Source organism: Jatropha curcas, chromosome 5 (assembly GCF_041381405.1).
Source record: "Jatropha curcas cultivar XTBG-Jc1 chromosome 5, XTBG_Jcur_1.0, whole genome shotgun sequence".
NCBI lineage: Eukaryota > Viridiplantae > Streptophyta > Magnoliopsida > Malpighiales > Euphorbiaceae > Jatropha > Jatropha curcas.
Genome location: NC_143155.1, coordinates 21197616 through 21220526, shown reverse-complemented (window position 1 = coordinate 21220526; position 22911 = coordinate 21197616). Strand labels below are relative to the sequence as shown.

At 33.8% G+C, this 22911-nt stretch overlaps 2 protein-coding genes across 5 annotated transcripts; both read right to left on the bottom strand.

The window, feature by feature from the left end:
* Positions 1 to 589: 589 nt before the first annotated feature.
* Positions 590 to 7697, bottom strand: LOC105636696 (nuclear poly(A) polymerase 1). 3 transcript variants are annotated; one of them, XR_016320888.1, is made up of 13 exons: positions 7538 to 7697; positions 6730 to 7450; positions 6547 to 6624; positions 6290 to 6397; positions 5109 to 5171; positions 4859 to 5020; positions 3955 to 4068; positions 3758 to 3820; positions 3338 to 3667; positions 2651 to 2815; positions 1606 to 2523; positions 1061 to 1248; positions 590 to 963 (listed from the first exon to the last, which is right to left on the bottom strand). XR_016320888.1 is itself a non-coding variant. In XM_089721428.1 (13 exons), the coding sequence occupies exons 2-13, from the start codon at positions 6853 to 6855 to the stop codon at positions 918 to 920; spliced, it is 2250 nt and encodes a 749-aa protein (XP_089577554.1). In that variant the 5' UTR covers positions 6856 to 7450; positions 7538 to 7697; the 3' UTR covers positions 590 to 917. The 3 variants fall into 3 exon arrangements, 2 of the variants coding, with proteins under 2 accessions (XP_089577554.1, XP_089577555.1); XM_089721428.1 differs by having other exon boundaries at positions 1172 to 1248; XM_089721429.1 differs by lacking the exon at positions 7538 to 7697 and having other exon boundaries at positions 1172 to 1248; positions 6290 to 6415; positions 6730 to 6790.
* Positions 7698 to 8856: 1159 nt separating this feature from the next.
* On the bottom strand, positions 8857 to 20502 carry LOC105636695 (2-oxoglutarate and iron-dependent oxygenase domain-containing protein CP2). Of its 2 annotated transcripts, none has more exons than XM_089721473.1 (9): positions 19917 to 20502; positions 15484 to 15531; positions 14189 to 14365; positions 13904 to 14054; positions 13420 to 13506; positions 11152 to 11276; positions 10209 to 10327; positions 9473 to 9584; positions 8857 to 9219 (listed from the first exon to the last, which is right to left on the bottom strand). In XM_089721473.1, exons 1-9 carry the CDS (start codon positions 20229 to 20231, stop codon positions 9157 to 9159), a joined length of 1197 nt encoding a protein of 398 aa, XP_089577599.1. In that variant the 5' UTR covers positions 20232 to 20502; the 3' UTR covers positions 8857 to 9156. The 2 variants fall into 2 exon arrangements, with proteins under 2 accessions (XP_089577599.1, XP_089577600.1); XM_089721474.1 differs by having other exon boundaries at positions 8857 to 9205; positions 19917 to 20491.
* Positions 20503 to 22911: the final 2409 nt, after the last annotated feature.

Genomic DNA, 22911 nt, shown 5'->3' with positions numbered 1-22911 from the left:
TAATCCCATTCCCATTTGCTTTCATTTTCAATTGAACAATTTTGAGACACGTGTACCGTTGAAGTAAAAGGAGCTGGTATTATTTACTGGAAATCCCACTTTTCTGGTGTTGCTTAGGCCACTGAGTTTACACTGACATCGCTTGTTGTAGCAAAAAAAAAAAAAAAAAAAAAAAGCATCAGAACTTGTAAAAAGCAACCATCACAATCTATTGAAAAAAGAATAATAATAATAATAATAATATTCTCAGAAGTGACTATTAAAAGCTAAAACAGATAGAAATATTTTGTTTTAATGGTTTAATTCATTCAACTGTGGGATCAGCAATATTTACAATTTGGATCGAAATATTAATTGAAAATTGATGGATTGATCGGAAAGAAAATTAACAAGTGATTTAATTAATAAAAATTTAGGAAATTGCCCAAAATGAATATTAATAAATGATTTAAATTAATAAAAATTAGGTTGTCATAGCCACCACCATCTAAAATGTTTAATTTTCTAATAGCAATTCTGATTACAGTTAATTTAATATAATTGCGAATAGTGAAGTGCAAAGAAAGTCAACGTAAAAGTCAACAAAATATCAGAACCAACCATGTGAAACGGAAACTTCATTCAACTGAGACTGACACGTTCATACTATTAATATTTAATAACATGAAGAATAGAAAAATGAATCCGAGGATACAATTCAAAGAGCTGTAAGATTTATCAACGTTGGATGTCAATATGTTACAAAGGGAGAGAAGATTCTCTCTTTTTTTCTTTTTCTTTTTTTTTTCTTTTTTCTTATTTTCAAAAAAAAAAAAAAAAAAAAAAAAAAGAAAAAAGAAATCTCATACATAGGAAGAACCCTAAAAAAGCCTAGCAGGCTCCCACTGGCTTTGCTCCATATGATATTTGAAATCCTTTCATGTGCTTTTGCCGCTGGCTTTTCCTAAAAAATTGAAGCTCAACCTGCAATTCACATGGAAAACAAGTATGTGGCTATATGCATTATAAAAAACATTGATAAACAAAAAGAAGGGTATACTTTTCCAATCCAAATGGATACCTGCAGTAGTTTCTTCTCAAAAACTTAAATTAAAGCAACCGTTTGGTTTGGTTTTTATTTTGTAACACAGTTTTGATTGCTCCTTTTCATGACTATTGCAATTCAAATTACCTAATAAGAGGTTTCTTTTGTGGCACAGATGCAGCAGAAGAGACCCCATTGGCCAATAGCGTCTCAAGCTCCGCAAGCTTCAAAACACAACAGAGCAAAACAATGCTGTCAATTAGGCAAAACAATGCTGTCAACTATAAAGCACATTAATGCATTACTGAAATAAACAGTACATGCAAATATAGAACTATACTTGCAACACCCAATTCTTTTGTCAACCAGAAACAAAACATTCACAAATCTCAAAGGTAGAATCTTAAATTCCTACCTTTTCTTAAAACACAAACATGGAACGTGTAGCATAGTGAAGGAGATACAGCACAAAAGTAATTTCAAATTATGCAGTAAACCAAAAAAATATTAATAAAAGCAAAATCTGATAAAGGAGTCTAGTAAAGCAGCAATTTTAAACTTATGAAAAGAGCAGAAAAGACCTCGAGCTCCTCCAAACCACCATTGGTAGAGAAAGAAATGGATGAACCACTCCTATTGCCAGAAATTATTGGTACAGCTATAGGTGCATTAGCTAATTTTGCTGCAGTCATGCCTGTTGACGAAGATTCCACAGAGCCTTCTTTTGTATTGCCCACTGAATCTTTGACCTGAATTCCGCAGTCACGATCATCTTCAAGCTCATCAACTTCTTGTGATAAAGCTTGGTTAGTAACATAAGGACCAGACATTATTGTCTCAATTGCCAGCTTCTCAGCCTCCTTAGAGCATGGGGTATCCCTGGTGGCAGACAAATCTTTACTCTGCAGATTAAGATCAGCATTTTGAGCAGGAATCCCTGCTAAATTTTCCAAATCTTTAAGGCCATCTGTTTTTTCTTCCCTATTTTCCTGCATCTCATTTGCACTAAAAATAACACCTACAGCAACATTGCCAACAGAAAGGCTTCCATCATCTAAAGGAGCAGCAGTAAAGGACTTCATGTTTTTCATGGTATTTGCAACATTATCATCAATTCGTCTTTTCTTCCTTCCATCATCTGATCCATCTGAAACTCTACCTTCAGATGACTTTTCAGCTGAGCTGCGCCTACTATCCCAAGTTGCTTTTGATGGACGAGAAGGACGAACACCACCAGGAAAAACAAAGGAAGGCATGTTCTTCCGTTTCACATGGATTACTTGGATCTCCATTCCAGGCTTCCATGAAGCATATATGTTCACAGAGTGTTTAAATTCCTCAACTGCTAACCTTATATCAAAATGTTCCCCTTCATTTATGGGAACCCCTTGTTTGCGTTGCAAACCCATAAAATAAGAACAATGTAGAGGTCTAGATTTGTCCATAAATTCACCTGGGTGCGGATGGCATTGAAGCATATTGTGTGTATGCCTCTCAATCTAGGGTAGCAAAAGGAGAGCGTCAAAATACAAGTAAACAGAGTATGCATGCATATGTACATAAAACATATAGAAAATATAGAGAGTGCTGAAACTGTCCCAGCTTGTGGGTGGGGAGTAGCTTCACCTTCAATGTAAGCTGGCGAAGACGAGATTCAACCCACCCTTTCCACTGTCTTAAATCATCTTCATTGTCTGCTTTGATGTCTATCTGTAGGTAATTCCTGTATGCTTCAAAGAAGGAAAAAGGCTCAAAAAGGTTATCCCAATCAGCCAGCCTTGCCTCCATTGCCTGTAAGGATTAGAAACCATAAACTCATGAAAATGATCATGGCAACGGCGAACAAGCTGATGTGATAAGCCCAAAGAGATACAAATCACAAAGAAGATAAACCCAAGAGAACAATTAGAATAAAACCCTTTTCAACTTTCACAAATTTAAAATAAGAACTAATAGTAATAAGAGGTTAGCTCATCTACTCTCTTTTTCTACCAGTAAAGGAGAACAAAAAGAAATAAAAAAAGAAACAAAAAATTTTCTAATTGGATCAATTGGTGAAGATGCAAATAACTACCTAGTTGCTATAGATAATGAATAAAAAATTACAGAGACTGGAAATCAAGCCCCCAAAAGTAAACGGTACATCTATTGTAGAAAAAAATTATTTCAAGATAAAAATTAAAATAAAATGGGAAAGGGAAAGGAAATGGGACAGTACGAAAAAAGATGGCAATATATTTCTTGAAACTGTACCTACAAACTCACGTACTTTGAGTGGGAGAAGCAAGTTAGCCATGAATCGCAAAATCATACCTCACAAATTTCATTCCCCCTCCCAAACTCTTCTAACATTATGCGCAAAGTGCTTGAGGACACATTGTAGCTAGAATTCATGCAAGGATAAGCTGGAGTAATTATAGGCATCAAGTGAAACCTATCCTTTGGATTTCTTCTAGGATCCCAAACCTGAAGACCAAGGGTTCCTTCTTCAATGGCACAGAGCATTACTGGATTTGGCCAGCGCCACTGAGTATATACCCTGAAGAACCTAGACACTAACATATTGGGCAGTGCATTGGGATATAGCTGGCATATGCGGGCAACAAGTAATGCCCAATTTATGCCACCAAGAAAACCTGAAACCTGAACATGAGAAACAGGTGACCAATTTAACAAATATGAAAGGAAATGGTACTATAGCATGACGATCAGCATCAGAAAGTAGTATCATACATTTGAATAAACACCACGTCGCTTTGCCCAAAACCTCATGCATCGCAATGTTGTGCGGAAATTCTGCTCTAGAAGAAGTGAAAACACTATTAAGAGATAATAAAGGTGACAATCAGTCTATCTCTCTCCCTCAGAAAGAGTAACATAATCAGTCAAACTGAAAAGCAAAAAAAGCAACTTCAAAGCAATCTCAAAACCTGAATGTTTGGCACCAAACGCAAAATCTGGTCAGTAACTCTGCAACCATTAAGACTACGGACGGTTTGTTCATCTGCATTTTGTAGTATCGAGTCTTGTGAAATATCTAAATCCTGCATGAAATCAAACAATTAAATAGAGAAAATGAATTCGTATTCGTGAGAGAAGCTTATGATAAGCCTATTGCAAGTGGTAATATAAAGCCCTTGCGCTTGAACTGAAATATCTCATTAAGCATTCTCGTCAATAGCCAAGCAAAGCTCAAAGGTGAAGCGGTATCTCATAAAGCACAAACCAATCTACCAATCTTATATCCTCTCTTTCTATTCTCTGATAGATTGATAAAAAACTATGAAGGTGTCATCCCTATCTTGCCACAATCAAGGACAAAGGGCCCCCATCTTTTTCATACAAATGAAGGCAGAATGCATTTCTCCCTTTCCCATCCAGAAAAAAAGGAGCATTTGAAATCACTCAACTGCCATTTTTTTCCCGAGTTCTTAAATCATTTTTGAATAGATTAGTTTGTTTAGCTCTGTCTATAATCTTTTAAAATTCATGACTACCCTGATTTGTCTCTCTTCCACCCTCACCCACTCTCTGAGAAGCAAAGAAAGCTTTCAAAAAGGAAACAAGATAAAGATAAAAACAAATTATATAGTAATACAAACACTTGTTCTTCATAGACCCATGCATGCATGTATTGTGGAAGAACAAAACAATGAATCAAGCACGCCATCAGTCCACATAAAACGGTAGAACTAAAGAATGAAAGAATGAAAGAAAATTAAGCATATTGAATAAGATAAAGAGGAACATTTCAACGTCAAATGCAAAAAACCAGGGACCATTTTCAACATAAAAAATGCAAAATCCAGGGATGTTAGATTAACCAAAACTTACTTCAGGAATCACCCAAAGGGACAACTTTGCATAAAGAAGATCTATTGAAACACCCTTAAACTTGAATCTCATTACTGGAACATGTGCATCAGGCACAGGATGCAACTCTGTAACTTCAGGCATCTCTGATAGCATTCTATGTAGCTCACCGAAAAAGTCTTCCTGCAACCAATATTAGAGGCATTGTTAAACTCACTAAGTATTGCCACAACTGAATTCTATATCATTAACACAAAAAAGCTGATCGCACTTCTCGTGTTGCATGTCTAGGTCCCACACAAAGAGTGTCAATATCTGCACCAGGGCCATGCACCTGAAAAACCAGAAGACAAATATTTAACACAGGAACTCAATAAGAACACCAACTGTGGCAGCAAAATATATGAAAACATTAGCCTAAGTTTCCAACAGAAGCGATTAGGCATTAAATCCATTTCTTTCATAAGAGTTTTGAATGGATACATAGATAGACAGCATTTCCTGGGTTATAACAAAAATTATATAATTTAACTAAAAATATAACTCAAACAAACAGTTGTCCCATTCTTGCTCCCTTATGGATGTTCATATGCATGGTGATGACCACTCGCCCACCACTACTACTCACAATTACCATATAATATTGAAAAGTGAGTAATTAGAGTTTTATATTATACATTTGGTAAGATCATAAATGCTAAATTAGCTACAGAAAATGAACAGAGATTCCACAGAGGCAAAGCAACTAAAGGTCAACTAAAGCTACAGAAAATGCTAAAGTAGGAAGTTATGGCAGTCAATTTAGCACACATACTAGATGAAAAAATAAGTGAAAAAGGCAAAGTAACTAAAGGTCATGATCTACTGGTCATCAAAGAGATTCCATAGAGGCAAAGCAAAAACAAACCTAGAGTAAACAACTAGAGGCTAACTCATAACTCTTAAAATTCTTTCTGCCACTAAATTCAGTTGCAGTTATAGTCATTCACATATCAAATGCTCCATCGCAAAATGTGAACAGTACATGAATAGCATATAGTAGTTTAAATGGTACATATATTAGAGAATGATCATCAATATCCAATCCAACTAATAACCCACAATGCATCCCTACTAAATCAATCTCTCAAATATTCTGCATAATAGTTGCCTTTGATGAATGCGGGTTTTCTAACATATGCCAAAAGGAACTTCACCTTCACATGAGATAAACGATGAAAAGCATACAAATTAACAATAAAATACAACAAAAACTTACTAACAAAAAGTTGAACCCATGCACATACATGAACAAAAGTAATAAATCAACAAGCTCATAGTGGAAAGTTGAATGACAGTTTATTTCTTCCTCTTCCTCCAATTCCCAAGCTACAAAAGCATATACATGGAAAAGGTGTACGCAGCAAGAAAACCTCTATTCTTCAGAAGGAAAAGATAAGATTAGAAGCATACCCCTAGCCGATAAGAACCAAAGGTGAAAATCTTAGCATTTGCTTCCTGCACTAGTTGCTCATTCAACCCTTTTGCACGGCTAATCACTTTCACCCAATTCTTCACAATCTGTTACATTTTATATCACTAACATGACACATACTTTAGCCAGAAGATAAAAGGCAAAAATATAAATGCAAGTCAACAAATGTTCAGAGGTGAAGAACAAAAGCCTAGATAGAAATGACATAAACAGTGACAAGAAGATAAATTTCAACCTGGTCTAGTCTCCCAAGCACTTCCTCTCTACTCACAGCCTCCTCTTGACTCTCATACAGCCCCACATTTTGCAAATACTGCACATTTTCAAATAATAATCAAATCCATCATTTACAGAGCAACTATTTCAACGAGATTAGAATAAGGGAAAAAACAAAGAGTAAACAAAACCACAAATAAACCTTTTCAAGTTCGCGAGTCTTTATTACATCATACTCTGTTGGTCCACCCAAGGAAATGGGTTCTGTAATCCCTAATCGCCGTTGCTGCTGCCCATTACTTTGAGTGCTTAATCCAGGACTCCCCATTTGCAATAGATATTACAAAATTTTATTATTCTATTTCTGTTGTTCTCTCTTTCCTTAATGTTTTTTTTTCTCTCTTCTTTTTTTTATCTTTTTTTTTTTCAAATATTTTTCTTCTGTTCAGTCTTTGTATATGGGGATGTCAAGCACAAAATTTATTCATCATAACATCTTCAATAAACATTGAAAAAAACAACGGAATAAATAAACAAAAAAAAAAAAACGAAAGAATAAAAAAATAATCGTTGATTGTACAGTACAGGGCGAAGATAGATACAATTAATTGAGACCATTACACAAACAACCCCAAAACACAGAAACGAAAATCCAAAAATCAGAGAAAGCTAAACCCTAAATTCAATTGCTGTATTATATATTATATATGTATATATAATATGATATGATACTGCGATGACAAAGTACAATAGAACTTAGAGCCTCCAAAAAGGGAAAAACCCTAACCCTAACTGAATGAGAAAACAGAGCTCAAATATAAATACGGTGGCGATTAGCGAATCGAGCCCCTCTTCATTGAAGCGAAATCTGATTCTGTTTCAGTGGAATTTCGTCGAGGATGAGAACAATTTTGGGCAAGAAGCTGAAAATCAATTGATCAAATTTAGGATCATATATGTATAGGATTAGTTAGGGTATATATACATATAGACAAAGAAAGAACCCTTACCCGATGAAGCAAAAGAGATAATGAGAGAGAGAGGGGTTAAGGTTAATTACTCTCTGTTTCTACTCTTTCAAAGCGGGTGGCAAGAGAACCATACTTCATGACCAATTGCAAGCTAACAGGAAAGGCTGGAAAGTGGAATCATTTAGCGATATATTATATTAAACAAATTATATATATTGTATAATTTTAGGGTTAACGGTTGTTTACGACGCCGTATAGGGTTGGATCCTTACGTGTTTCGAGTTGGTACTTGGCGGTTAAGGCCAGCGCCGGGACAGCAGTTACTGGTTGGTTAGTGTTACTTGAACCGTTACAGATTATAAAATGACAAATAAGACCATTGATATTTAAAAAAAAGCCAACTGACAAATTCATGCTTGAATTATAATCAAATTGACGTACGAGAACTTTTGGTTTTTATTTTAAAACGCTGAAAATTTCTGTTAATCCTTCTTTTCTCCACGCATAATTTAAATCAATAATTTTTCAAAAATTACCATAAATTTTTTAAATTATGATTTTATTAATACTTCAATTATTTCGTCCAAAACAGATCATCAAAGCCTTATCGGAAGAGAAATCAATTTCATAATCAATTGCCTAGTAAAAGAGAAGGACAAACATATTATTAAAAACATAAATTAAGAACTTCATAATTATTTTTTTAAAGTAAAAATTCTCATGTATTAATTTGATTATAGTTTAGGAACTAATTTATTTTTTCCCATTTTGAAATAACATTTTTTTTATTTGTACTCTTAAAAGGTCTTCAGTTCCATCTCTTATGTTTAACATTTTTATTTTTAATCATTATTATATATTATATTTTTATAATTGAAAATATACAATTGAATAAAATATTATATAATTAAATATAAAAAAAACTACAAACTATTCATTCTGAAATGATGCCGAACCAAATGTTTTTTCATGAATTCCATCGATCAAAACCTCGTAAATGAATGAGGAGAAATAGTGTCGATCAGTAATGAAGTAAAAAGGTTATTAACCAAAAAGTGAAAGTAGAACAAGTAATCCACTGCTTGATATGTATGAATTAGAAGATAAAAAAATCATACATTTGATTTAGCTATTTATTGAATTGTTCAGAAAATTAAATTGATTGAAAATAATATTTCCATTCACATCAAACATGAAATTTCAAATGAAATTCACACATAAGTCCATAAAAATGTATAGCACAATTTGAATGAAACCATATCATGCAATGGGCAATGAACTTAAATTAAAACCTTTTTTCTGTTTTTTTTTTTTTTTTTTTTTTTTTGGGGTGGGGGGGGGGGGGGGCCAAAACCGGCTCGAAAAACAAAAGGCTTCATTGAAGATCATGATGAATTACAAGTTACAGAATTTATTGACAATGGAAATGTGGTTTGCAGTAGCCAAATTTTCCCCAGTTACAGTGCTAACTAGAGTATTACTAACCTTTTTACAGAAATTCCAGACATGTTGCTACAAACAGAACTATCCCATTTAGCAGACAATTTATACAAGCATTGACGGAGCGTAAAAGTGAACTTCAAAAGATTGAGATTAACAGCTGTCGCACCATCAGAGTGAAATCTGGAGCTACATAATTTTACAATCATCTGGGCACGTTACAAGCTGTAGCAAGTCATGTTATTCGCCGTCTCTCCTAAGCAATTCCTGCAGACCATCAACTTTAATAAGAGTCAGTTTCAGTTGCCGAGCGGTAGCTCCCAACCAACTGGGTCATCAAAATAATATGGAGAGGGCCATGCCATCCAAAGGTAATAATGGAGATGTGGGCTACGATCGCTCAAATTAAGCAACATATCGTTGGATTAATCGTAGCCACATCTTGCCTATAGAAGCATCTAAAAATATGCTGAACTTCCACACAAGGTTTTTTACAAAAAAAATCAAAAAAAGAAAAGGAGTTAAGAAAATTACCGATTTTGTAGCAACAATAGACGCCCTTTGTCTTCCTTTTTTCTCGCGTAAGCACTCCCCACACCAACTAGAGAAATCTTTCTGATATTTCTTCATCTCTCTAAATACTGAACTGTATACAGACAATGAATGCATTTATACGGCCAATTGATTTGTGTGGTTGAAATTCAAGAAAAAAGTTCACTATATTGCTGACAGTTCCATCACACTAGGTTAAAATCATATTTCACAAAAATGAAGCCACACAATGAAATCATGCTCCAAGAGTGTAAATTCAAAATGAGAACTTCAGAGCAATTTAAGAACCACTCCTCATATGATCATGATAAATTTTCTGGAACATCTGAATTGGAAACTCCAGGAAAAAACTCTCATAATAAAAGAAACATGCAAAAAATTGAGGATACAGTAGAAGAGCTAGGTATTAATAGATTGTCAATACAATTCTTTAAGATGACTTGAAATTTATAGTAGAGAATCTTTAAAGATGATAAGGGAAAAAAATGCTCACAGGATTTGCAGGCGAAAGTAGAGTAAGTACAAGTTTGACATCAAATGGTCAAGTAACAATAAATCTTAAGAGAAAATTGACATAAGGAAATTAGTGTTATGATTGATCAATAAAAACTTGAATAGAAAATGGACCAACATTTTTTTTTTTCCCTGGAATCAAAGACACTGTAAAGTACTACAGATAAAGCAAGTGGTCAAGGAAAAAATATGAAAAAATAAGTACCTTCTACACCAAAGGAGTAGATTGATCCTATGACCAGATGTTGTGGCCCTAGCACCATGCCTGTGACGGCCACGATGAAGCACGGCTCGACCAGGGACATGAGAGTAGTCAAAGATCTCCTATTGGCACATAAATACCTTGTAAAAAAAAGGTAAATGACAAAAGAAAAAGCTATATAAATAAGATAAATGGCATGAACTACCCCTTACAAGAACCATGTTGTCTCGTAATCAATGGTAGAGAGCCTACGAATGCTGTTTTAAAAATCATAGCCATACAAAATTAAACATTCCAATAAGACGCTAATTTTAAAAAAAATAACCACTATACGTCCTCATATTAAGTGGTTGAAACAGTTTCCACAAATTTAGACATTTCCAATTTGCCATCTGATTATTGATGTTACTCAAGTATCATTTTGTGTGGAAACTTAAATGCTTTAGTTGGTTCATGGAGTAATGTAGGAACAAAGCTATTCCACAAACACAATATGGTTGAAATTTTAAAATGCAGGATGTTGTTACATGGTACACTTGCACAAATTTGTGAAACAAAAATTCTGCATTAGTGAAGGATAGTAATACACAGGCATGGAATAACTAGTCCATCCATTCTTACCCTAATCTATTACATGAACCAAACAAGCCATAGAGCATCAGAGAGAGACATTATTAAAAAAAAAAAAAAAAAAAAAAGCTAATCCGCAGTTAGACAGCCAACATCTGCAATAAGGCAATTAGACACACCACAAGTGCATATCTTCACTCTAGTTGACTAGATGATTACCTCGTACTAAAATTGACAATTAAATTACAATCCATTGACAGTGCAACCAGAAGTGTAGACCAAAAGAAAAAAAAGAATTCTTTGAAATTGACAGTGACATACTCAAGAAAACTACATCTATTGATTGAGAAATGCTCCACCTTATAGACTAACATACCTCTGACTGACTTCCAGTATTTACATGTTTATCACATCGTGTGCCCCGGAAAAACAATTCTCCACCAGAAAATTGCTTACCCAAGCAAACGTTCAAAGTTACTTCTGAGTCATCCACATGAAAGCCTACAAATGTAACATTGTTTATATTTAGACACCAATGTTCTAAAAGAAAAAGAAACTCGATAAAGGTATGTCTATTCTGTAAAAATCATATTTCAGGTGGTATATCAACATTAAAAAAAACAAAAAGAAAAAGAAAAAAAAAAAAAATTTGACAAGAATGACAAGTGTAATTGTGAAATTGAAGCCAATAATATTGAACTAATTCTTGTTTACTATTACCACCCAAGTACTTGTCCTCTATGATCTATGCAGTGCAGGTGCAGATCTTCTAAACCGATTCTCTGAGTATACATTTTAGTTATTCAAAGGGTTAATCACCAAAACAATCTCAAATTGTTGTCAGAGTGCAGTTATGGACACTTCTCTGGAAATCACCAAATCAACCTGTACTTCGAGTTCCAAGTCGTAAGTGCAGTTACATCCAAGAACCCCTTTCAGTTTTATCATTTGGATACGGCACGTTGACTGGGATGAAATGGGCTAAGTGTGCATAAAAGCTATTTAAGTGTTCCTTGAAATAAAATCCTAGGACATGTCACAAAATTAATCCTTTTCGTCTCTCTCACTTCCCTAATTTCTCTAAATCAAAAACTAAAAGGGGCAGGGGGAGAGGCATTATATTAAAAACACAAGCAAGCATTTCTCTTTCCTGATGTCTTTCCTTCCAAGAGAGAACTACATAACAGAAGTAGGTAAATTTTTGAGAGTGCCACATATAGTGCTGTTGGCAGAGTTAGTGGTTTACATATTGATCAGAAAGGAGAATGTAATTGTGGATCTTGCTAATATATTCTTGGGATTCACAGCTATGCATCCTCTTACATCCAGACTGCTTAATGCAAACTCAATATGGTAAAGGCAACAAAAAGTTGCTTTTTCTCCTTTTCAATATTTACCTTTGCAATTGGCAAAGTCTTCCTCAGCTATCGATGTTCAATTTCAAGTTCAAATTTGAAATTCCTACTATTTTTATTTAAAGGTCTTTCTGCTACTAAGAAAGAAATATTGCCCTTTTTTAATTTTATTACTCTCTCTCTTCTATCTGTGATCTGAAGAAATTAATTTTGCAATTAATGAAGTAAAATGTTTCCATGTTTTCTCTTTCTACTCTATTACCAAACTCTTTTTTTTGCGCCCCCCCCTCTTCTCTTTTAAATTTGCAATTTTCTAATTAAGATTAAAGGTATAATTCTGGGCTAAGTAAAAATTTCATTGTGTTACACCCAAATCTCTCCCAACTTCCAAGATGCATGCAATCTCCTCTCATTTAATTTTCTAAGCCAACATTGAATCACCTTTTGTCATGTCATAATCATTATCTTATCATTATTTCCCCAAGTTCGATCATATAACTCAACACCTTGATCCAAGGTAATCGAGAGAACTTTTGTTTTTGAATATCTCCTCCACTCTGAAGCAGAAAATGCTATTCCCAACGCCTGAGCAAATTCTCAGTCTTTACAAATCTTATCATCACTGAAACACTTCAGCCATAGACTCAAAATTTTTTGCTTGCATTTATTTCAAAGTATCCTTCATTTTTTACACTTTTTATCAAGACTCCCAACATGTAAACAATCTTTGAATCTTTAAATGTTGCTGGCCACTAGAAGCTCCAACACACAAGATCTTAGCAAGTTCAAGCTTATGGAGGAAAGACTAAAGAAGAAACCAAAAATTGCATATGCATTTTCCAGATATTACTTGGGTTAGACCAGAGAGAAAAGAAGAATACTATCGATGCATGTGTTATGCTGACCTGTCAAGAAACCATCCATAAACAAAGTTAATGTGCATGTAAACAATTGGAGTACATTTTACTGCCATGACTAGCACACCACAATGTTCAAGGTATGTTTAAGGTCTCAATGTCATAAGACTGTTCCACACAACTACTAGCTACACACCACAAGAATACTATTGCTCCATGTGTTATTTGACCTAATCATCCACAAACAAAACTAAGGCCCATACAAACAATTGGACATATTTACTGCAATGACTACCATGATATGACCTAGTATCAAGCCATATTTAGGGTCTCAAATGTCATAGCAGTACTGTTCTACACAACCACAAGCTACAAACCACATGAAAACATAATATACTTTTTTAGCAAAAGAATGTTACAACAAGAACTTACCCAAGTCAACATCCCTATCTTTACCATATTCAACAACAAAACCATGGTGAGAATCCAGAGTTGATCCACCAACTTCAGGAAAAAAAACTGCACCAGAGAGAATGATTTTGCATTAAGCTTTCTTTTTTCTGCAATGATTTGTTACAAAAAAATTTTTTTTATGAAACGTAGCGCTAAATATCTCCTTTTTGTTTTGCAAGAATGATGAAACAAATTATATTTTTCTCTCTTGTTAGCTATTGCAACAAAGCATCAAATTATTAATATATTTATACCTTTTCTACTTCTTCCAAGTGCAGTTAATAAATTATAACATATATACATTATTTACATACATATAGCCAATTGGAATGGAGGAAATGGATCCACGTAGTCAACTCCAATGAGTTTGGAATTAAGGTTTAGTCAGTCAAGTACACATATATACTGATATCTTCTTATATACTAATAAAACTAAATAATCTAATACAAGAAAATATATCACCTTTGGATATAGGGCGAACAAAACCATCCATAAGCTTTTCAAGCATGGTTTCGAGACCAAAGTCATCAAGGACAGCACCATATTTGTTCATTGTATTTGGACGCATGATACGGAATTTTGCATCATTGACCCATTTTTCAAAATTTTCAACCTAGAAAATCAAATTAACAAAAGAGAATATGAAGCCAAGAAAAAGTGTCTTAGATCAACATGTATGAAATTTATATATACAGCTATCTGATTCTGATGGCATATCACAGCTAGAAAAGTAGAAATAGATGGTACCTCTGACAATACTAAGTTACAAAATTGTGGCTGAAGCATTTCAAATGTAAACACACCAGGAGAGGGTTCAGACATTATACTTCTAAAACTCTCCTCGGTGTTATCACTGATTGCCTTTATAAAGGAAGGGACAAAGAAGGTTGCAGGGTGCATCACATATAATTCTCTATTTAAAGGCTGCACAAACATCAAAAGAAATATATATGTAAGGAATCCAGATTATCATTTGGCAGTAGTATAAATAAACATATGAAAACAACTACAAAGCCCAAGTAAGACAAACATAAGAAATCAAGCATCTGTAAAAATGCAAGCTCAAGAAGATCATTGTAAAAGATCATCACCATGAAAAATGTAAATCTGTTCTCTATTTATCCACCAACACCTAGCCAGACCCATATTTGTTGAGAATTTCTTTTACTACTACACAATGAAGAGATAGCACCATCAATTTTCAACTCAATCCCATATATTTGTAAGCATCTTAATAGTAGGCATTATCCAAAATACCAAGGGATAATAGTACACAATGAAGAGATAGTCACAATCAATTTTCAACCAAATCCATATATTTGTAAGCATCTTAATAGTAGGCATTATCTAAAATGCCAAGGTATAAATTTAGACCTGATGAACAAGTGGGATTGACCAGGTTTGGTCCAAAGGCCAAGGCCCAATTAGCTTGTTGCCTTTTGAGCCCTGGCCTTCACTGGAACCTAAAGGCCATTTGACTGTCCAAGCCTGCCAATTGAATCAAAATACAAAAAATTTAAAATTATAACCCCGCTCTGTTTGGGAGTAGACTTGGTCAAGCCATGCCCAAAAACAAAGTCCCATATTCGAGTCCAGCCTTTTTTTCCCATTCATTTCAGGTAGGTATCCAAGAACATGAACATGTCTAGAAAAGTTACACAAATTGTGAAACAGTTTGTCTTTTCTTACAATTGAAGGAATCAAAAGGATTCCTGTGAACAATAACTCATAACATTTTAGATGAAAAATGCAAGCTAGCAGAAGTTCCATTTTCAAGAAAAACTCATCTTTTGTTTTCCTGAGAAGGGGAGACCCATAGTAGACTGAAGTTTTACAAAAGAAGAAATTAGAAAGTAAGTATGACCAGCTTAACAGTTCATAATTGATAATTCAGTTTGCAGCCATCTAGCAGACAAGCACTACTTCAATATGGAGGGGAAAGAGATATCACATTGTGCTCAATGCAATTAAAATAGGAAAAACCGATCAAAATACATCATGTCCTCAAAACTATTAAAGCCAAATTATATCATGTCTCGTACCTGATAATTTGATATTATCTTCTGCCTGTATTCTCTATGTCTTTGAGCCTAATAAGAATCATCAAGGAAGAACATTATTTAAAATTTTCAAAAGACCATATATTTAATACCATATAGGCAGTAATTTACTTCATCTCTCCCTCTCTCCTGGGAAGAGGGGAAAAAAATAAGTGTGAAAAACTATAAACCACGTAGCAACAATATATCATCAAATATATTTGATATGTCAGAACTTTGCATCTGAGAAAATAACAGTTGGGATTCTCCCATCTAATGCATGAATCTGCTTGTTAGTGGAAGAAGGAACTGGGAATAGATGTACCAATGCAAACATATGAAACTAACTGCATGCCACTACAGCCCCATTACAATAAAGCAAGAAATAAGATTGATATATTCTGTATATATACATGCAACTTTTTCAGTGTAGAATAAAGGATACATGAATGTTAAAGACTGTCTGCTACTCTTTGGGGTTCTGAGACAATTCTTTGATGGGATACCAATGTGAAATTGGTTGTAATTCCGAGGGGATTTTAGATGTGAAGCTTTCTGCCCTTACCAATTTTACAAGCAAATTACTCTGATTCCCTTCATCAAACCCTAAAATTCATTCCCTCAGAACTCAGATTTGTACAGACATCAATGAGTTTCAAACGAAAACAAAAAGCCAAGGTACTTATGACAGCACAAGCCAGCAACCGTACCAGCCATGAACTTTTCTTTGCTAGAATGAATTTCATATAATTCCCCCAAATACACAAACTTCATAACCCATCGACTTCTGAAAATCCACATAAACAACATATTTTTGAAACAGTCCTCCATCAGTTTTATTAATACAATCAATCTCTCCTAGTTATCTGTTATGGTCCCAAATTTGGATCTAGTTATGGGTCTTTGAATTAGGGGAATCGGGTTTGAGATGGGTATCTTAGAAGGAGTTTTCTTCCTTCTATCAATGGTGACAGACTTAGAGAGAATCTGCAATCTCCTAGAGCTCATTAAGAGAGAACTCTACAATCTCTGAGTTTTAGGAACTCAAAACCTTTTCATAAAATTCTGCTTACATTTTTCCTGATATAACAGCCTTTTAAACAACTAAATGTAAAGCTAAAACTACCCACTACCCACTAATAACTACCCATTACAATAAGTTACTTGCTTAACCACCCCACTAATAGCCACTAACAAAGAAACTGATAATAACATGATAAACACTGAATAACTAAATAAAAACACCGTAAATAGCAGTAAAACTACCCTAAGTCAAGCAGCGCCATAACATTACACCCCTCCTCGAAAAGCGCTTGTCCTCAAGCGCAAAGGATGGATGACATGCAATCTTCAACTTGTGAAAATGTGATGCAAACAGAATCCTTATCACCCTCTATTATTCTGCAAATAAGGAGCTGTTTATTGTGCTTCTATAATTAATTAATATTCCTGGATCAAATGGCTCCTCTAATGTTTCCTCTATGTCATTCTCGAATTGCTTCTTCCCACTCCCTTCCCATTTAGAGGCTGCCAAATCACAAGCAAGACCCTCCAATTGTGCTAACAATTGATGTTTGATTATTTCTTTCTTTTGCGCCGCTCTATCTTCTATACACACAACTATTGAGACTTGAAACATTTGCTGGAAAACTATTCGCTCTGCGGCAGTTTTAGGATGTTCCAATTTTGCCAACTTTCCTAAATTATTACTCCTCATAGGTGGTCCAAGAACCTCCAACTCCGTGAATTTCGAAACAGTTGTAGTGCCCCCAGGAGATTCTAGTCCTGCTGAACCTATTGGACCCTTTGCTTTCGGTGCTTGACTTTGAGCACTTGAGGAAGTCAGCCCCTTCTTTATGGATTCCAAGTCAAAAGACATGGCATCCAATTTGGCATGAAGTTGTTCAACCTTCTCATTATAGGTCTGATTGGCCTGCTGCTCAGATAAGAGTAAATTGAAGAGTTTGGTAAGCTGGTCTTGAACAGATTCGCCCATAACTGTTGGCTCTGATACCAATTTGTTATGGTCCCAAATTTGGATCTAGTTATGGGTCTTTGAATTAGGGGAATCGGGTTTGAGATGGGTATCTTAGAAGGAGTTTTCTTCCTTCTATCAATGGTGACAGACTTAGAGAGAATCTGCAATCTCCTAGAGCTCATTAAGAGAGAACTCTACAATCTCTGAGTTTTAGGAACTCAAAACCTTTTCATAAAATTCTGCTTACATTTTTCCTGATATAACAGCCTTTTAAACAACTAAATGTAAAGCTAAAACTACCCACTACCCACTAATAACTACCCATTACAATAAGTTACTTGCTTAACCACCCCACTAATAGCCACTAACAAAGAAACTGATAATAACATGATAAACACTGAATAACTAAATAAAAACACCGTAAATAGCAGTAAAACTACCCTAAGTCAAGCAGCGCCATAACATTATCCTACAATTAGCTTCGCATCCAGGCAAGTGTATAAAGTTAAAGCACCACCTTGCATCCAGATTGACCAAAGAAGCCATAAAGGAGGAATCTGAATCGCAAGTTCACATGCTTCATGCGATGATACGTCAGCGTGAAATGAAGAAATAAGGATGCAATTCATTGTTGCAGCAAAAGCCAATTCAGGTTCAACTTAGTCAGTGACAGACTAAAAGATGTTATCGTAATCTAATAAAAATAAAATTAACTCACACTCTATTTGGTATAAATGAATTTGAAGTATAGAATTCACTGGAAAATTGTAAATTGATTTAATTATATTCAATTCCTTAAATTTTAGTTTTAGGATTAAAATGAACATTTCATTTACAAACATGAAAACACAAAATTCCAAATGAACTTCCATAAAATTTTATGAGATTCATTTAATACCAAAAAGGGAAATGAATCCAGTTTGAAACAATAGCAAATTATGCTTGTTCCTTAGGAATATGAGAATAATTATAAGAGAAGACACTTTGTTCATTGGGAAGGCTTATGGGGAAAAAATTAGTTAAATCATTAGAAGCATTCAAGCTTTCGAGTATTGGTCCTGGAAAAGATGAAGTTAGGACAACCACATGGAGTTTGGTCAAATGAAGCAGCATATTATAAAAAGTAAAATAGATAAAAGAGCCAAAATTCTTCATCATTATTGCAATCATGGTGTTAAGAACTCTGCAAGAAAATGAAGTGGAAGCATGTCATAGAATCTAGCTGCATTGCTCATCATGCAAATCAAAGGAAAGTTGATTTTTCTGCACATATTGTTTAATAAATGATATTATTTCTCAACTATTAACTGGTCATATTGAAAAGGGAAAGAATGCAATCAAGGCAAAATTTTTAATGCCAAATCAGCAAAAAAGTATTTTATTGAGGTTCTTTACTATTATGGTATATCAATTTGCAGAGACAAGTTTTCTCCAACTATGAAAAGTTGATATGGAACACAAGACCCTCAAAGGAAAGGCTAGTTTAAGTACAAATTACGATCTACTATGAATGCATAATTTAATGTAGGGCCACTTGAGACCATCCAAATTCTTGCCAAATAAGTACAGACAGTCTTATAATTATGTTTTTTTTTTTAAATTCTCATATTGCAAACTTCAATTCCCAAGTCTTCTTCAATTCAGTAACTAACAATATTTTGATAATTTCTAGATTTGCAGGACAGTATTTATATAAGCCGTCTATGGGGTTCAGATGGGATCCACATTAGTATTTTCAAGTCTTATTTTGTAACTCCAATCACTTTGTTCCAACCCTTGTTATCACTCCTATAAAACCCAAATTCATCCATCCATCAATGTGTTTCAGAAAATACAAGAAACAACGTTCATAAACTATTAGCTACAAACATCTTTACAAAAACTTCGTAATTTATAACCTCTGATACCTCAGTAAAGCCACCTAAAAAGTCACAACAATCCAATGTGATCATGCAATCCAAACTTGCCCGCTTACTGCTCAAAAGTCCAAAATACATGCCAACTAACTTTCTCTAAAATTATGTGATATATATTTATATATCAATGCAGATTAAGATCTTTTAATTGAAACTTGTAGTAGTCTTTCCAGCGACCAACATAAAATTTATCTCTCTCTCTCTCTCTCTCTCCTAATGCAAAATAACTAACAATGAAAGGACACTTGCTAGCTGAAATACAAAGCAGGAGTCCTAAGGACATTTTTGTCATTTCTGCTTTAACTAATAGCAGTAAAACCACCCTATCCGTTTAGAAAATCAAACGCATGTCAAAACCCAAAAACTAAAAAGGCCAAATCCGCATTACTCCTTTTTGAAGGTTGCTAAAATTCGAAATGAACCAAAAACCGAAAATTCAAGGGGAAGAAAAAAAGAAATTCAATTGACTTTAATTTATTTTCCTCCAAAATCCTCCGAAAATCTAAAACAAATTTACTAAAAGTAACAATTTTCAAACATACCCTTGTTCTCTCTCCATGAGGCAAGTACTTCAACAGAATTTCCCTCATGAACTTCACCTTATCGTCTCTACTGACACCCAGCATACTCGGCGGCAAGTACCGTTCCAACGAGCTAAACACCGATGGGCTAAAATCCAATTGCAGATCCTCGTAGCTCTCTGGCTTATGATCCTTATTAGGGTTCAGCCTAAGCCTCTGGCTAGGAGTCACCGACGCCACAACGATAGGAGTAGCCTGCTTCTCGGAGTCTCCAGCTTGCACCACACCGTTTCCGTCTCCGGTCGCCGGAGGCACATCCCGGCGATCGCCGGACATGCTAAAGGTCACAATGTTGGAAATTGAGAGGAAAGTAAAGGCTAAGAGTACGTTTAAAGCATTGTAGTATAGTAACTGGTAATAAATAAGGATAAAACGGTAAATTTGTAGGAGAAATTAGGGTTTCTTGGTGGGTTTTAGCTAGCAGATAGCTCAAAGGTGTGTTCTTGCTGAGAACGTGAAGTGAGGGGTCTGTTGTGCCCGTTTCAGTTAGGGTTTGGGAAACTGTGGTAGTTTTTGCGCGAGGGAGTTACGCATTAGACAATCGGTTCATGTTGGTAGTCGTTGATTTGGCGCGTGAGAATAACGCTGATGTTCGAATGGATAATAATGGGACCCGTATTGGTTTTAGGTTTTGGAATGGGAGTGTGTTTGGAGGATTTGATTCAGGCGCGCGTTAGTTTTTAGAATTTTGTTGTTGCTAAGTAGGACAAAATTATCAGTGTTTTCTATAAGCAAATAATTGGATAATTAAAAAAAATGTGTAGGTAATTAAAAGGATATTGATTATGGGGCGTGATAAACTTAGTTGTTTTATATGTTTTTTTTTAATTATTTTATTATCTAATTTGAATAAATTAAATTATAAATTTTTCTTTTTTTCAATAATTAATAACTTTAATAAAGTTATTGCATTAGTGTAAAAAATCTTTGATTTCTTTTTTGCTATGTATAATAATTTAAATCATAAATAAATGTTTTATTGTATTAATAATAAAACACTTTTTCAATAGTTAATAACCACATAATATATTGATGTGACATTCTATTATTTGTATTATTTTTTGATTTAATTATCTTCTAATTTAAAGAAATTCTCATTCTAAAATTTTAAAACCCTTTATTTTTTCCAAATATTATAAAAATCTTCAAGAATTTATTTCAGTTGCATATCATAAGGGATTCGAACAATTGCTAATACATTATCACATGTGTAACCTCAATATCCACGGACTTATTAGCTAAATGATAATTGGCAAATACAATACGACTAGTAGCTTCGTTTGGATTTTTCATAACCCTTTTCTGCAAAATTTTCATTTTTCAATAATTAATAACCATATAATAAATTTAGTGCATTATTCATCTAAATTTTTAGAATTATTTATTTTTAAATAATAAAACTCTTTATTCATATTTTTCAATAATTAATAATCCATAATATTGTTTAACTTAAAAAATTATTTAAATTTGTTTTTCTGCACTTTTAAAAATAGGTTTTATATTTTAGATCATTAGTATTTTCTTTTCTCATTTTGACTTAACTATTTTCTTTTCTCCTTTTGACTTAATACTTTAGATTTTAGGTGTTTAATAGTGTTCTATAATATTTTATGGGAAAATAATTATTTCATCCATTAGCTTTTATAAATTTAATTATCTCGTCATCATATTTGTGTATATTAATTATTTAGTGTCCAACATTTGTTTCTGTCTCAGTAATAGGTCGTTCCGTAAATCAGTTCATTTTTCCTTTAAAAGAGAGTAAAAAGTCAAAAATAACCTTAAGCTCCTCCTCCTGTCTCTCGCCCCTAAAGGATCCAAACTTCAATCTTATCTCCCACTCCTGTAGCAGCTTTATGAGCCAAACTCAAAAGCCATGTCGGAGTCATCGATTTCATAGCAATTTGTTTGTAAATGACTAGCATCACCAGTGCTTCATAGTGCGAGTCCTTCGAATATGACCAATTCGACGTTCGCTACCTCAAGGCTAAAGATTTCGACGAGAAATTCGCCATCTTGCTATGATAAAATAGGTGTAAAGAAAGGGCCACGGACACCAAAAGAATATATCATATTGGTTTCATACATATAAGAATATGGACTTGGAAATTAGAGTGTGATTACCGCAATTTCGCTGCCATGGAAATCAAGTCCACCTCTCCAATTGAAACATGAAGAAACTAAAGAAGAGCATGAATGAAGAATTAATTTGTTGTTAAATACTTAGGATTCATGGTTCCACAATTGCTTTCTTTTGTTGGCAGTAGTGGTTGTGACGGTGGTTGTGGTGATTGCGCTATTTAGTCTTTCTGTGGTTGGTGATGATAGATTAATGTACTATTGCCATTTTAAAATATATTTCTCTCATTTCTTTTACTTTTTACCCTATTTTAATGGAAAAAATGGATTGATTTCAAACGAATAATGAGACGATTAATTTTACAAAACCTTGGAGACAGAAATAATTATTTTCCCTATTTTTATTGAATTACTGATGAAATCCTTCAATTTATTAATCCCAACAATAACTTTATTATATTAATGATAAAACTTTTTAGTTTATTTTTTCTAAACAAACTCGAAAGCTTTTATCAAGCCAAATTTCGAGCAGCTGATGAGTTGCTTGCCTCGTTTATAGTTCTAAATCATTTGCATTGTTAGAAATTACATAAAAATAATGGAAATGTATCAAAAAAATTTTAAAAGAATAAAAATTATAATTAAAGCAAAATTGTTTAAAATAATTCCTAACATAATATAGTAACATCATATATATATATATATATATATATATATATATATATATATATATATATATATATATATATATATATATAAGATAAAAATTTGTTCGAGAAGAAATGACAAAAAATATTATATTACCTTTAATTTTGTCAAAAAATACTTATTTGTCACTAATTTTTTGAAAATAAATTAATTTTTTTATATTTTACTT

Bases quoted from the DNA above. Each gene is read 5' to 3' on its own strand.
- LOC105636696 (XM_089721428.1), bottom strand. From the start codon at position 6,855: ATGGGGAGTCCTGGATTAAGCACTCAAAGTAATGGGCAGCAGCAACGG. The intron at 6,625-6,729 runs GTTTATTTGTGG...GAAAATGTGCAG, and splicing joins AGACTCGCGAACTTGAAAAG to TATTTGCAAAATGTGGGGCT. The intron at 4,069-4,858 runs GTAAGTTTTGGT...GATTTCATGCAG, and splicing joins CCCTTTGGGTGATTCCTGAA to GATTTAGATATTTCACAAGA.
- LOC105636695 (XM_089721473.1), bottom strand. From the start codon at position 20,231: ATGTCCGGCGATCGCCGGGATGTGCCTCCGGCGACCGGAGACGGAAAC. The intron at 15,532-19,916 runs GTATGTTTGAAA...GATTCTTATTAG, and splicing joins CTCATGGAGAGAGAACAAGG to GCTCAAAGACATAGAGAATA. The intron at 9,220-9,472 runs GTAATTTTCTTA...CTCTTATTAAAG, and splicing joins CTATTGTTGCTACAAAATCG to TTGATGGTCTGCAGGAATTG.